General features: G+C 41.1%; 1 protein-coding gene across 1 annotated transcript in view; it reads left to right on the forward strand.

The window, feature by feature from the left end:
• TEK (TEK receptor tyrosine kinase) overlaps nt 1-16221 on the forward strand; it is a 136174-nt gene that overhangs the window by 63711 nt on the left and 56242 nt on the right. Inside the window, exons 2-3 of the mRNA XM_089678057.1 lie at nt 2486-2797; nt 13020-13130. Of these exons, the coding sequence (XP_089534183.1) occupies nt 2486-2797; nt 13020-13130 (423 nt within the window). The remainder of the gene's footprint in view (nt 1-2485; nt 2798-13019; nt 13131-16221) is intronic.

Raw genomic sequence — 16221 nt, forward strand, 5'->3', positions numbered from 1 at the left:
CCACTGAATTCTAGAGACTTCTCCAAGTCTCTAGATCATGGAGAAGTATCAGAGAGCTGATCTGCAGAATCCTATAATTCCTTTAAGCATGCAGGTCAGCCACTCCTCACCCTGGACCACTGAGTTCTAGATACTTCTCTAAGTCTCTAGATCAGGGAAAGGTATCAAAGAGCTGATCTGCAGATTCCTATAATTCCTTTAGGCATACAGGCCAACCCAGGGGCGGACTGACCATTTGGAAACTCAGGCACTGCCCGAGGGCCCGGGGTCAGTAGGGGGCCCCATGAGATGCCCCTGGTACCTTTTTCATAGGCTTTTTTGAGTTTGGGCAAGGACACAAGGGCCCCATGATCCTCTATTGCCCGGGGGCACCATGAGTTGTCAGTCCGCCCCTGGGCCAACCACTCCTCATTCTGGCCCACTGAGTTCTAGAGACTTCTCCAAGTCTCTTATACTTGATAAGTCCAAGTATCAGAGAGCTGATCTGCAGAGCCTCTAAGCCCTGACCATAATTTGACTCTCTGACTATTGCACCAGGGTGCTATTCAGTCTCTATACTTGTAAAGCATCACCTATGGAAATTTTTGTGTACCAAAGTTTCTTGACATTTCAAGGGCACATGTAATGTTAAGTCTTGACATAATTAAGTATGTATTCACTCATCACAATCTCTTATAATTTACCCCCAAAAATGGGCAATATATTTGCATTTGTGTGCATTGAAATTAATGTTTTGGTATGTTCTACAGAAAATATGTGTTTGATAAACCATTGTGCTAATATCACATGACATAAAAAATTTAAACTAATTTTGTTCTCCATGGCTTTTGTTTTCAGGTAATATACAATGTTTGGGATTTTAGCTAATCTTCAGACCTAAAATATGCATTTATAATGTGCGTGAAAAATGCTCTGGCAGAGAAAAGGTTGAAACTCATTTACTGCTTGTTAAGATGTAAATATTTGAATGTTTACAGCCTTGCCAAGTTTCACTTTAACTATTTGTCAACTGCCAGCAGTAAATTTACTGCTAGTGGGTGGCTCCCCCAGGCACCATAACGGGCCAGTATGCTTGCGATGCTTATGCGCACTGCGCACAGGGCCGCCATTAGGGGAGACAGCCCATACACATGTAGGGGGCCTGGGTATCCTGATGGCAGGGACAGGTCACCACATGGCTGAACTGAATTTCTCTATAGTTGCACTACGGAAGAGGACTTGGCAGCTGATATTGCTCTGTGTCATTGAGCTCACACCGGGCTCATTACTGCCAGCTCTGGCTACTTCCTGCATGTGCACTCCTGGTGTGTGTACTACTCGAATTTTGCTCCGTAGAGACGTGTGCATGAGCTGTGCTCCATGGGAAAAGGGAATGAGGGGGTGATGACCCAGAAATAAAAATGAATAAATGAACAAATGAGTGGATGAGATGAAATAAAAAATGACCTCACAGATGGATGTAGCAAAAAATGATGGTGAATGAGTCAGAAAAAATATATGCATGTGCATATGAACGCATGCCCACACACACACATACATACATACATATATATATATTTATATGTGTGTACACACACACGCATGCACATGCGTGAATGTGTAAAGGGGAAAAGATGCATGAAATCAATAACAATAATCAAGGACTGAAATACACTGAGGTGTGATGACATGTCCTCTGCAGCTTAAAAATATAAGTGTGTGCAAACTAAACCGCCTGTTTTAATGTGAACTGTTAGACAGGGTTAATTCAGTTTGTTGCAGGCTGGCTGGTAAGTGAGCTGGGAATTTTTATTTCAAGTTTATTTACATGTGTTGTCCTTCCATCTGCTCTTTGCTGTAAAGGCCGGTTATAGGTTGGGGTGGTTACCGTTTGTTTGTACTGTTGGTGAATTGGTATGGGGATACACTGGATACCTTCACTGCCATTGTGCTATTGCTGGGTGTCCAGTGCATCCATTTACCTTTAAGGAGGGGTGGACTCCCTCCAGGCTGCATACTGCAGATAATACTGGGGTGCTGTTGTGTGGCCTCTGCAGCTTATGCATATATTTGCAAATGTGCACAAATTAAACCCCTTGTTTTAACATGAACTGTTAGGCAGGGTTAATTCAGTTTGCAGGCTGGCTGGTAAGTGAGCTGGGGATTTTTGTTTGTTGTTTTTTGCTAGAAGAGGTTGCCCTGTTGGGACATTTCATATCACAACTGTTTTAGTGACAACTACAAAATTTTAGATTTTCCACTTTTTTAAGCCCAAGCAACAAGGTTGGCAGGACAGAAAGTAAAAGTGCATGTTCAAAAACAGGGACATTAGCAACAATGAAAACCTGACAATGTTTCTAACAAGTCTTTACTCCACCCAAATCTAGAAAACGTTTTCGTTAGAGTTTCATTCTAATGAAAACCTATTTTTGTATTTCCTAAACCATAATGTATCTTTCATGAATCTATGTAATAACAGTAACTTACAATATGATTTGATTTTTAGATAGAGCGGAAGCTGTAAGAGACCTGATTTTGGTGAATTCACTTCCCCTAATTTCTAATTCGGACACTTCTATGATTTGTATTGCACCTCGATGGAGTTCCTCAGAGACCATATCTATTGTTAGAGACTTTGATGCCATTGTAAATACGCTGCAGGATCCATTGAATGTTACTCAGGATGAAACACGGACAGCTGCCAAAAGGGTGTTATGGAAAAAAGAAAAGACAAGTGAGGCTATTGGAGCCTATTACTGTGAATGGAAATCCCGAGACTCAGTAACCAGGATACGGACTATGAAGATGTCAGCACAAGGTAAAATGCATGTTATCACATCATTTCCTGACCTGCTTTTATTAAAGTGTATTTTTTCAGTCAACTTTTGTGGTCCCATCCACACAGCATACCAAAAAAAAATATTTTTAATATATTTTACATTTTTTAATTTATTAAAAAATTAATGAGGGACTCATCAACGCAGATGTTTTGCTGGGGAGTATATTTTTTGGTTAAGGTGATTTATGAGGGGCTGAATTTTGTGGAGCCAGTCAAATTCAGGGTCACCTCGAAGATGACAGAGTGTATTGTTGTTGAAATGCATAAAACACATTACAGGTAAAACTCGAAAAATTTGAATATCGTGCAAAAGTTAATTTATTTCAGTAATGCAACTTAAAAGGTGAAACTAGTATATGAGATAGACTCATTACATGCAAAGCAAGATAGTTCAAGCTGTGATTTGTCATAATTGTGATGATTATGGCTTACAGCTCATGAAAACCCCAAATCCACAATCTCAGAAAATTAGAATATTACATGCAATCAATAAAACAAGGATTGTACATTATTATTATTATTATACAGTATTTATAATGCGCCAATAGTTTGCTCAGCGCTGTACATTACAATGGGGGACAGTACATGCTACAGTACAATAACCATACAATGTGATACACAAGGGTTCAAGGGCCAGAACAATATCGGACCTCTGAAAAGTATAAGCATGCATATGTACTCAGTACTTGGTTTGGGCCCCTTTTGCAGCAATTACTGCCTCAATGTGGCATGGCATGGAAGCTATCAGCCTGTGGCACTGCTGAGGTGTTATGGAAGACCAGGATGCCTTCAACTCTTCTGCATTATTCGGTCTCATGCCTCTCATCTTTCTCTTGGCAATGCCCCATAAATTCTCAGGTCAGGCGAGTTTGCTGGCCAATCAAGCACAGTAATCCCACGGTCATTGAACCAGGTTTTGGTGCTTTTGGCAGTGTGGGCAGGTGCCAAGTCCTGCTGGAAAATGAAGTCAGCATCCCCATAAAGTTTGTCTGTGGAAGGAAGCATGCAGTGCTCCAAAATCTCCTGGTAGACGGCTGCATTGACCCTGGACTTAATGAAGCACAGTGGACCAACACCAGCAGGTGACATGGCTCCCCAAATCAACAGACTGTGGAAACTTCACACTAGACTTCAAGCATCTTGCAGTGTGTGCCTCTCCATTCTTCCTCCATACTCTGGGTCCATGGTTTCAAAATGAGATGCAAAAGTTGCTCTCATCAGAAAAGAGGACTTTGGACCACTGAGCAACAGACCAGGTCTGTTTTTCTTTAGCCCAGGTAAGACGCTACTGATGTTGTTTGCTGTTCAGGAGTGGCTTGACAAGAGGAATATGACATTTGAAGCCCATGTCCAGGATCCATCTGTGTGTGGTGGCTCTTGATGCACTGACTCCAGCCTCAGTCCACTCCTTGTGAAAGGCCCCAACACTTTTGAATGGCCTTTTCCTGACAATCCTCTCCTGGCTGCGGTCATCCCTGCTGCTTGTGCACCTTTTTCTTCCACACTTTTCCCTTCCACATAACTTTCTATTAATGTGCTTTGATACAGCACTTTGGGAACATCCAACTTCTTTTTCAATTACCTTTTGAGGCTTTCCCTCCTTATGGAGGGTGTCAATGATGGTTTTCTGCACAACTGTCAGGTCAGCATGATTGTGATTCCTACTGAACCAGACTGAGAGACCATTTAAAGGCTCAGGAACCCTTTGCAGGTGTTATGGCTTAATTAGCTGATTAGAGTGGGACACTTTGAGCCTAGAATATTGCACCTTTTCACAATATTTTAATTTTCTGAGATTGTGGATGTGGCGTTTTCATGAGCTGTAAGCCATAATCACCACAGTTATGACAAATCACGGCTTGAACTATCAGTTTTTGCATGTAATGAGTCTATCTCATATATTAGTTTCACCTTTTAAGTTGCATTACTGAAATAAATGAACTTTTGTACGATATTCTATTTTTTTTAGTTTCACCTGTATACTCTCATCTATCTATGCCTGGTCATGAAAGCAGAGAACAGGGGCATATGATGAATCGGGTCTGTGGACCAATACAACCACAATTAATGTTTTTTAGTAATACGCATGTTGAGGGTTAGACCCCCAAAAAATTTAAATTCGGAAACCGTAATGGGTTTCCATGCGAATGGTCTGGCAAGGTTTGAATTTGGGTTGGCGGCGATAAATTGTTGTGCATATAAATTGCTTTGATCCACAATCAATGCATACAGATCTTAAGTAAAAAACAGCTCCAAAAAATCAAGAAGAGTAGTTAAATTTGCTGTTTCCACCTGAATTCCGGGTTTGGCAGTGAATGGGGGAAGTAAGGGTGCTGCAGAATGTGTTGGCTGCCAATCAGGATGTGCAAACACATCCGGAAGGATATTAGGGGCTCTACGGGCCTGTGTGCAAATTCTTGGTGGTTGCGGGACACTACTAGTGCTAGCTACCGCACCAGCTTGTACTGCACTTATGGGACTCGCCACGTCACCAAATGATACTGCAGTGCTGGTATGTGAAAGACCAGGATGTACTAGACCGCTGGTACTCGCCAGTTCACCAAAAGGTAGAGCGGCACTAGTACTGGCACTCTGCTGCGTATGAGAGTCATCAAAATTTACCGGCAAGTGCTAACAGAGATCAGGCCTGATTCTGCGAACACTGCAGTTTTTTGTGCAGTGCATCAAGTGACAGTGACCTACTGACACTGCACTTGTTGGGGGAGAAGGGGGGGGGGGTAAGTGTAGGGGCTAAACGCAGGTGCTGGTATGTGCGAAGGCTGATCCCGCTAACGCTGTGTTTTTGGGGACACTATACTATGTTGAACGCTGGTATAGTGCTGATCTGATCAAAGATATTGATCCGTTCAGACACTATACTAGCAATAGAGGTTTATTGTACATGAGCGTGTTCCTGGCAATCAAGGGATTAAATGTGATTACTGGTGTACTGACGGGCAATCTGACGCTATCTGGGAGGGGTGTGAAATCCACGAAAAACATGAATCACGTATATATACGTGATTTTGCACACCCATGCCACCCTGTAGCAGTATTTATACTATAGGGCGGTCAGGAAGCGGTTACAGAAGAGGTTTGCGTTACGGCTCTGCGTTATTTTAACTTACAGTTGCGCGGTCATGCAACACTGCTCCCAAATGAAATTTACATCCTTTTTTCCCACAAATAGAGCTTTCTTTTGGTGGTATTTGATTGCCTGTGTATTTTTTATTTTTTGCGCTATAGAAAAAAAATGGCCAACAAGTTTGAGAAATAAACATATTTTGGACTTCTTGCTATAAAACATATCCAGTAAAAAAATTTAAATATCAAATTTCATCATAATTTTAGGCCAAAATGTATTCTGGTACATGTCTTTGCTAAAAAAAATACCAATACGTGTAAATTAATTGGTTTATCTGAAAGTTACAGCGTTTACAAATAGCGGTATAGATACTGGAATTTTTTTTTATACTAATAATGGCGGCAATCAGCAACTTATGGCGGCGATCAGCGACTTATGGCGGGACTGCTGGATTGCGGTGGACATTCTGACACTGGGGGGGGGACTGAGTTGGGGTCACTGACATCCCCAGTGACACCAATACAGTGATCAGTGCTAAAAACAAAAGCACTGACACTGTACTAATGGCACTGGGAAGGAAGGGGTTAACATTTGGTGGCAATCAAAGGGTTAACTGTGTGATGGGAGTGTTTTTACTAGGGGGCAGGGGGTGTGTGCTTCACTGTAAGCACACTGACAGGGATGGCTGTGCTCAATGCAGCCGTCCTCTCTGTCGGTAATCGCCAGTAATCACTGGGCTCCGGCGGGTAATCATTGGCCGGGACCTGGTGATTGACACCTGGGGCCACGATTGGCGGCACGGATAGGGCGGTCGCGCGCCTCATGCGCGCCCCTACTGGGATATGCAGGATCACGTTTATATATACGTGATCCTTCGCACAGGGGCAGCCTTGCCGCAGTATATGTACTGTGGGCGGTCCCCTAGTGGTTACAACTGATAACAAGATCTGTCAGCGCATTACATACAGGATTAATTATAGCAAACAGTTGCCCAGCCCCCTTTTATATAAAGAGAACTAGTATTTTTTTACAGTGCTGACAATTTCCAGAGCATAAAATCTTAAAAAAAGGTAAGCTGCAATTCAAATTTTTTTTTATGTTATGCTATGTGAATGATAACACGTAACAACGATAAAGAATGTGTTATCCCAATATATCTGTAAAAGGGAAATTCACTTTAGCAGAGAAAGAGACATAAATAGGATTTATCATGTGTGTTCAGTGAGTACCTATTGAGTTTTCCTGAAAGTAATTTTGATTTTACTTTTATATTTTCTTTTCTTGATAAAAACTATTTTCAGCATATTTTTCATCAAAAGATATGTAGGGCTTTCCTCAAATACTTGTTTGTGTGTCAGTGCAATCAATACAGGTAATGAAATACTGCTATAAGAGAATCAATTACAAGGTGAGCCACTTAGAGAGGAAGATGAAACTCTATTGACAGAGCTAAAACCGAACGCTTGATAGAATTCTGAATATTCTGGTTAAGCAGCCCTTATTCGCTCACAAACTTCACTCAATAAAGGATGGCCCAAAAATCAGAAGGAAGGTGTATGCACAACCAGACCACACATATGAAAGGAATCAAGGCATAACCCTTCCTTCTGAGTCTTCGGCCATCCTTTATCGAGTTAAATGGGGGAGATCCATATGACTGATCCGTGAAGGTTGTGAGCAAATAAGGGCTGCTTAACCGGGAATATTCAGGATTCTATCGCGCATTTAAGACCACTCTATAATTGGAGGGTTTTAATATCTGGTAAGCAGTTTAGTTTTACCACTGTAGTGCCATGCGGAAGAAGCTATATGCCCTGACTGATGTCGGGATTCTCTTTTTATACTCCCTTCTAGAACAAGTCATACAGTTATCATTTTATGGACTGTGCAATAAGCGCATCAATAGGATTTATGATGGCAGCTTATTTTCTACCATTTTTTGTATACTTTAATTGTATTTGTTTGGGATATTTTTTATCCAAGCGTGGTGAAGCTCCCTGTTTTAGGGCTCATGTACACTGCAGCTGATAAACTCACGTTCAGGAGCTTTTCTATGTTTTTTTCAGCAGCTCCTGAACTCACCCTAATGTTTTCCTATGTGTTCATGTACACATAGTCGTTTACATGCAGTCGTTTACAGGCAGTTGAGTTTACAGTAGTTTTTTTTAACTCACCAAACTTGCGTTCAGGAGCAGATTTTATCAGCGTTTCAAACGACAAACGCTTGTAAACGCATGTAAACGCGGCTAACCGCGTTTATAAGCGTTTGCGTTTAGAAGTGTTTTTTAACTGTTCCAGATGCTGTCCAGAGCCTTCATCAGAAATGCATGCAAAGTGTTTTCCATGTATGCAAATGGACCCAGTACACCAGCGCAGTCAGTTCCAGGTTTTGCGTGAAGGATAAAATGGTAGAACATGCTGCATTATACTCATGATGGGATCCATAGTGAAAACAACCAGAAAAGATAGGTAATCTCAACACATACTGCTCTCTCTGCTTCTGCTCTCTCTATTTCTCTCAAAATATCTGAAATAGTTAATTTTTGTACTGTTTTTCAGTGCATTCTGGGCATTATCTTAAAAAAAACGCTTCTAAACGCAAACGCGCATAAACGCGGTATGCAAATGAAACAGACATTTTTTAACCTACGTTTTCCAGCAGTCAGTTTCCATCGTTCAGAAGAGTTTTCCAAACGTCCCGTGTACTTGAGCCCTTATTGTCTACTGACATACTGCAGTGTAGGGTGAATTAGTCAAATAGACTGTTCAATCTTGCATGAAAAGCTGTATTTTGCAGGGGAATCTTCCCCAGAGCTTAAGGAATGGGATGAAACTCCATTGACCTCCATCAACCGAACATGTATATGCAAAATTGCTGTTTTTTTTTGTTTTTTTTGTTGTTTTTTCTTTATTTGCTTGCATGTGATTTAATATTTTTGCAAAGAAAAATTCACAACATCCACTAAACTCTGAGCAAAACTCCCTTGCAGAGTGAAAATCCCCTTGCAGTATAAAGAGCATATTTGCTCATTCGTAATCTCTATTATCTTCTTATCCTGATGAACAAGGGGACTCCTGGAAAGGAAAATTATTCCTTGTTGCTACAGCAGGAATTTCAAGAGGAAGGGGCACTTCCACAAACTGAAAACTCCATCAGCTCACCAATACAACATGGCAACTTCAACTAAGCAACATATTTTCCAAAGATATTGTATTATATGATGTGTATTTAAAGTGATAGTAAAGTTTTGATTTTGTTTTAATTAAAATAATAAACTTGTTATACTTTCCTGCTCTGTTAACAAAGCAGCCACGATACCCCTCTTCTCAGGTCCCTCACCGGTGCACCTGACTCTACCTCTTTGGCGAGTGCCCACTATAGAAAGCTGCTTACTATAGGGGCACTCATGTGGGCTTGCACCCAAGCCACCCTGTCTGTGTCTATAGACACAGACAGGGTGGCTTGGCCCCACCCCCCCGCACCCTCATCACCAAATTTCATTGACAATGGCTCCCACTGCTATCATTCTGCCCAGTAGGGAGAGAGCCTCTGTTCACATGCATGTCACTGGATTGAGATCGGGCTCAGGTAAGTATAAGGGAGGGCTAGGGGGATCGTCTGGCACAGAACGCTTTTTACCTTAAAATGTTACTAAACCTAGACTCCTGCATTCAGTATATCTGGTCTCCCACAGTACACAGAACAGGGAAATGCAATTATTTTACTAAATATAAACTGCTAAATACCTTTTCCCATCAGCAGCTGGAGCAGTCTTGTGACTTCTATCAGTGTGCAGCAGAGCACTGGTTAAAGCTTGTAGGAGGAGTTTTCATTTTGCTCTAGGAGGATGCAGAACCCCTGACCTCTGTCTGGACAGTGCTGATGTGCCCTGTGCTGATCACATGCACTCTCCCAAGAAAAAAAAAGCCTGTCTGCACATGCTCAGTTTGGTGTGTATTGCTAGAGTGTCTCCACACAATATGTCTTATCAGGAGATAAGAGGGGGGGGCACTGAAAGAAGGGAAGGATCAGAGAAATCAGGATCAAACAGCGTTTTTACACAATGCAGAAGATTAACCCCTTAGGTTTCACAGTGAGTATAACAAGCATGCTTTACTGCATATACAGACTGACTTTACCGCTGTGGGTTTAGTAATGCAGAAAATGTAAAGAAAGAATGTAAATGTTAGAAAAGTAAAAAAAACCTTAAGGTTTTAAAAGCACTTTAAAGTAGTTGTAAACCTGAGACATGAGATATGAACAAAGCTTTTTCTTGTATAATGTGTACTTGTCTCAATCCAGAGCACTGTCTGCTGCCTCGTTCCACTGCTATCAGCATGAGCCACTCCTGACAAGTTTTCCTGACGCCAAAGGAAAAATGGTGACAGGAGAGGGCACAGCCTGTGATTGATAGCCTCAGCTTGTTTGCGGGTGTGAAGGGGGGGTGTCCTTTCCTTCCAATCAGCTCTCAGAGCTCTCCTCACTGAAAGAAATTTTAGATTCCCTGCCCCTGCTTTTCAGAGCTGAGAGATCCTATGTAAAATCCGCACTTGGAATGGATGTAGGGGGAATGTAGATAAACAGGTAGCACCTGAGGCCAGTGGGTATAAGGAAATATTTACAGCCTCTTTAACTTCTTTTAATGCTGAACTCCAGGAAGCTATAAATACACATTCATACATCCTTAGAATTTATTAAAGCCAAAACTTTTTTTTGTAGTTTAGGATAGAGTAGGGAATAGTTAAAACGCATGTTAGTTTTTTTTTTTTTTAATTATTAATAGTGCAGCGCTAAATTGAACCAACCACATATCAAAAATTATATAAATACAGTGCTACAATGTGCTCCAAAAAGAGTGTTCAACTCCTGTGACCTGAGTTTCAGAAACTGTGCCTTATTAACCAATCAATATGTGTATCATTGTATATAAATCAACCCCTCATGAATAAATAAACCACACTTCAAGTGACCAATGAAAAAATGTGACCAAGTTAATTCAGATGTAGGATTTCAAAAATATATTCCACTTAAAATTAAATAAAGTTCATAAATCCTCCAAATAGTGCTCAAACAACAAAAATTCATGCAGAGTGATGAAAGTGATGATTTCTGTGTTGGTGTCAGCACACTTATCCCCTGTGGCTAAAATGCCCCCTCACCTCCACTCTGTGACCCAAAAGGGCCCCTAAGCCTCCATGCAGTGCGCTCCCAGCACAAAGACAGGTACACAAATATGCTCACCCATGGAAAAAAGCTCAGTTCTGTGAGGCCGCATGTTTGTGTTATGTCGGCGCCAAGGGGTTAAAGTAGAGCTATGGCTTCCTATTAAAAAAATATGTGCTGCAGCACTTAAAGCAGTATTAACCCCCCCCCCCCCCCAAAAAAAAGTAATATATTACAGCTAACCAATCTTTAGATGTGGTGGCTGCATTAGAGTTCTTCTTTCCATATGTGTTCCTTTGGTGATGTGGCCAGTAAGACACATCTCCTACATTAGAGTGCCTCCACTCTAGATGAAGGAGCAAAGGGGGCACCTTTGGACAGCAGCATTTTCAGTCTGGGGAAGTGATGACAAATTGAAGCCAGGCTCCAGCTAACACTTTATAATCAGTTACAGCAAAGTTTTTTTTCCTTTTGGGATAAAGGTTTTACACAGGGCTTCACCCCTTGTTTCACCCCCTTCCACCCCTGAGTACCATTCCTCACTTCCACCCCCTACCCACCTCCCAGTAGAGCTCCTTTTGGAGAATACAAAGCCAAGTATCATTTTGTATGGAATTTGTTAATGATAGCAAGAAAAGCAGTAAAGTAGATCTCCTGCAGCTATCAAAAATAGCCCCCCCCTCCTCAGCAATAGATTCCTCCAGCAACAAAGGGCCCCTGCAACAAAACACCCCCTCAGTAACAATAGAGCCCAAGAGCAACAACAGATCTCCTATCAACAAACAACAATAGACCCCCCCTTCAAAAGTAGATCCCTTCAACAATTCACCTTCCAGCAACAATAGATCCTTATCCAGCAGCAATATGCCTCACCAGCAACAACAAACCACCATACAAAAATAGATCCCCTTCAGTGACAATAGATCCACCAGTAGCCAGCATCGACAGACCCTCTAGAACACCCCAGAACTCCTTGCCATTACATTCATTTAGTGCCGTAGGTGCCAGAACTGCGTTCCCACTAAAAAAAGCCCTCGTTTTACAGAAATAGATAAAATGTTAAGCACCCCTGTCAGTGATAAATGGATTGCATCATCAGTGTAACTGTAGGAGATCTTGTTCTGTTGAAAAACAACAGACTTACTAGCTGAATCACCAGAAGGACTAATATCGCTTTAATTATTGAGGCATCTGCCTGTACAGTTTTCCCTTAGTACCTCTGTGAATTCCCACAGATACCTGTTGATCCTGTCAGTAAGATCCACCCAATGTAGTTTCCTTTAATGGAGTAATAATACTTCACTGCTCCTGATTTCAGAGCAGAGTTGTCACTCTCATGTTGGGTGTGCCTGCGTACGCTACAGCGGGATGAGAAAATGTTGCAGGGAGTGTGGCTATCGGCATTGTCACTGTGTGCAGCTTGTCAATCAGCACTTGGCCACACCTAGTCCTGCCCACTGCTTTCTGGATTGATAGCACTGCCTTTAAATCCCCGCCTTCACTGTGAGCTGCAGTGTCTGGGAGGAAGGATTTGGCTCAGTCTGGGACGGTAAAGGGTGGTTTTTAATTACTTTATAAGCCTTTATAATATATAGGAGCCTTTAGTTGTACTTTACAAAAAACCTTTGGCCTTACTTACTTTGGTATAAACTTTAAATGTATTTTTAAATGTGGGCAGTGTAAGTTCCTAAATTTGCTTGGCATCAACCTCTTGCAGTCTATTGTACAGCAGTCCAGTACAGGAGACCTGTAGGTGTTACTGAATTACTGCAGAAAAAAAAATTAGGTCCCTGGCCTGCCAGACAGGGCTGTGTGGTGTGGCAGAGCTGTGTAAATCTCAGGAATGAATGGACAAATACAAATCCTATGGCTGCTTTATATGTATATCATTTATGTATTATGCTGTTTGCCTGGAATTTAGATTTAATATGACTGTTTTCCTTATATTGCAGCTTCATTTATCCCAACATCATTAACAGTTACTGGAAGTCTAGGGGACAATATCACCCTTAGTTTTGTAAAGAAGGTTCCAACTGATGAAGATGCCGTTTTCTACAAGAAGAGTAAGTGATAGAATCATGCTCATTTCCTATTTGACAACACTAAAAATTATTTAAATTGGCATTTTCCAGATATGGATATCAAATATAGGAATACTAGCTAAAAAGATCCTTATTAATCCTGAATGCATGGTTGTTTTCCTTCATCCGACATCAATACTGTTTATATTGGGTCAGTACTGGACCCATAAGTCTGCTGATGCAAAAGGAAAATTAAAAGTAAAAAAAGGCATGGGTGCAAATGGGCAAATTATATATATATATATATATATATATATATATATATACACAGTGCTCAGCATAAATGGGTACACCCCAACAGATTTGTCAGAAAACCTTTACTTTACTTTCAGAATCAACATTTTCTATGGGACACTATCCTACAACATACTCCCACAAATACGGGCCATTGATTGCAAACAAGATTTGTTAATTTGCACACACAAAAAAGTATTTTTTGCTCGCAAATTCATTTAAGACCATGTTGCTAAAATGAATACATAAAATGAAAGTCTTAGGAGCAAAGCTAAATTTTAGACAGGAATATCCTAATAACAAGAATTCAACTACAGATGAGTCTAATTATTCGTTAAACAGGTGTCCAGCAGACAGCTGATTATAAAAGGGCGTTACTTAACCTCTTCACGCCTTGATGCCAAGTGGCCGCATATTTGTGTAAACAAACGTGCTGAGAGTGTGCACCCTGCACGCTCCCAGCACGTCTAGGCATTCCACGGAAAGGTCCCGATCTCTCCTTGCAATCAGGACCTTTCCGATCATGTAACTGCCGTGACAGCCAATCACGGTGGTCACATGACCCTAAACCCTGTCCCGGCGTCAGAAACCCCTTAAAGGGCCGAGAGGCACCAGCGTGAAGGGGTTAACAAAGAAAATCCCTTCCCATTTCATGCTGTCAGCAATGGCACCACATGGAAGAGAAACGTCACAAGGCCTGAGAAAGAAAAAAATTTCAGTACACAAGAAAGGTGAAGGCTACAAGAAGATAAGCAAAGCTTTACTCAACAGTCAGAATACTGTAGCAAAAGTGATACAAAAATTTGCAGCCATCTCACAGAGACATCCAGGCCGTCACGGAAGTTAACACCTCAACAGGAGCATCTTTTGATGAGAAAGGCTGAAGGTGGGGGATGTCCCTTCATGATGCTTGTAAAAGCGATCCAGCGGCTAAAAAACATTTTAAACTCAGAAACTGATTGGTTTCAATGTGAATTGTCTGGCAAGAGCTGATTTTGGATGGGCAGCGATGTATTGTTGTGCATATAAATGGTTTGGCCCACAATCAGTTTACATAAATCTTCTGTGAAAAACAGTAGAGGGGCTAAACGCTAGTGCTGGCAGCGAACAGGGCTGATCCTGCTAACCCTGCATTTTTGAGGACACTATACTAAGGGGGCACTAGTATAGGTCTGTTTGTGATCAATATATTGATCTGTACAAACATTATACTAGTAATGGCGGTGATCAGCAACCTATAGCGTGAGTGCGATAGGGCAATGTAAAGCTAGCTGACCCTGGCTGGGAGGGGCGCTAACTGACCCAGTGATCAGTGAAAAATTCTATATACCTATACTGTACTAATGGCACTGGCTGGGTTACAGGGGTGATCAATGGGTTTATAGGGGGGATCACAGGGTTAAATGTGCTAGTCTAACATGTGTGCATAAAATGTAGTGCTTTTACTCACAGTGTGGTGTTCTCTATTCTCTCCCTGGACCAGCAGGGGGGAGTGGGGGCACACGCATACAAGCTCACACCCGGAAATAGAATGAGAAAGCTACATAAGTGTAAGTCGCTTTGCCCAGAGCAAGTAGTTAAAAAAAGAAATAGAAACATTTAATTATTGAGTTTTCTTTTTAATGTTTTTTTTAACATCTTTAATTTTTTTACTATTTTATTTAAACTAATTTCATCAGAGTAATTCAATGTTATCATAGTAACATTGTACTACTCTGTGGGGGTGATCATGGTTTTTTTTTTGTACACTTTGCATTGCAGGAGCATTGCAGGAGCTCCTGCAATGCAGTACTTGCTTTGAACTGTCATGAATGGATTAACTTCATGACAGTTCAAAATACTAGTGATCTTTGATTGGCTACCGCTAATCACATGGTACAGGGTGCTGTGATTAGCCCATGTACCATGTAAGAGCTGGGAGCCAATCACAGCTCACCGGGAAGAGAAGCAAAGCTGTTATGAATCAGATTGATTTCATCAAATTTCATCATAAATTTAGGCCAAAATGTATTCTGCTATATGTCTTTGCTAAAAAAAATCCTAATTATTTGGTTTACGTGAATGTTATAGCGTCTACAAATGTCGGTAGTGGAATTTTGGCCACGAATGGCGCATGCGCCCCCTACCCTGAAGTACACAATCACATATATATATGTGATTTTGCGCAGCCCTGCCACCCTGTAGCAATATTTATGCTATAGGGCAGCTAGGAAGCGGTTAAACCCAAAAACAAACATTGATGATATTGCAGCTTAACCATTTTGTCGATCTGATGGCTACATTAGTTTTCTTTTTTAGGCTTGCTTTCTTCTATTTTCATTTGGTGATCTAGCCAGTATATCTCTTGTACATGTATCAGTTCCAGGGATGAAGCAAACCATTCAACACTGGTAGGGGTACTTACAATGATCAGTTTTAGTTAATTATGTAAAACCTTTATCCTAAATGGAAAAACTGTTTGTTGTAACTGCTTAAAAGTGTTTACTGTAGTTTGGTTTCAGTTTGTTAGTGTATTTAAATATGCTAGTACATATAACCCTCCCCTCCCCCCCCAGACTTAAAATTTTGCTGTCCAAATGTGTCCCCTGTGCTCTTTCATCGAAAGTGGGGGTACTCTAATACAGGAGTTGTGGTATTGGCCATATCACCAAATGAAAACAGAGGGAAAAAAGCCTAAAAAATTAAATTAATGTAGCCACTACTTCTAATGACTGGTAAGCTGCAATATATTATGGTTTCGGGTTCAATAGCACTTTAACTCTAAACTGATAAACAGTAAAGACTTGCCTATGGACAATTTTAGGTACTGTAGTTTGTTGCCATTTCATAGGCATGCACA

This window comes from Staurois parvus, unplaced genomic scaffold, assembly GCF_062004578.1.
Source record: "Staurois parvus isolate SC_StPar_1 unplaced genomic scaffold, SC_StPar_1.0 ptg000198l, whole genome shotgun sequence".
NCBI classification, from domain to species: Eukaryota; Metazoa; Chordata; class Amphibia; order Anura; family Ranidae; genus Staurois; species Staurois parvus.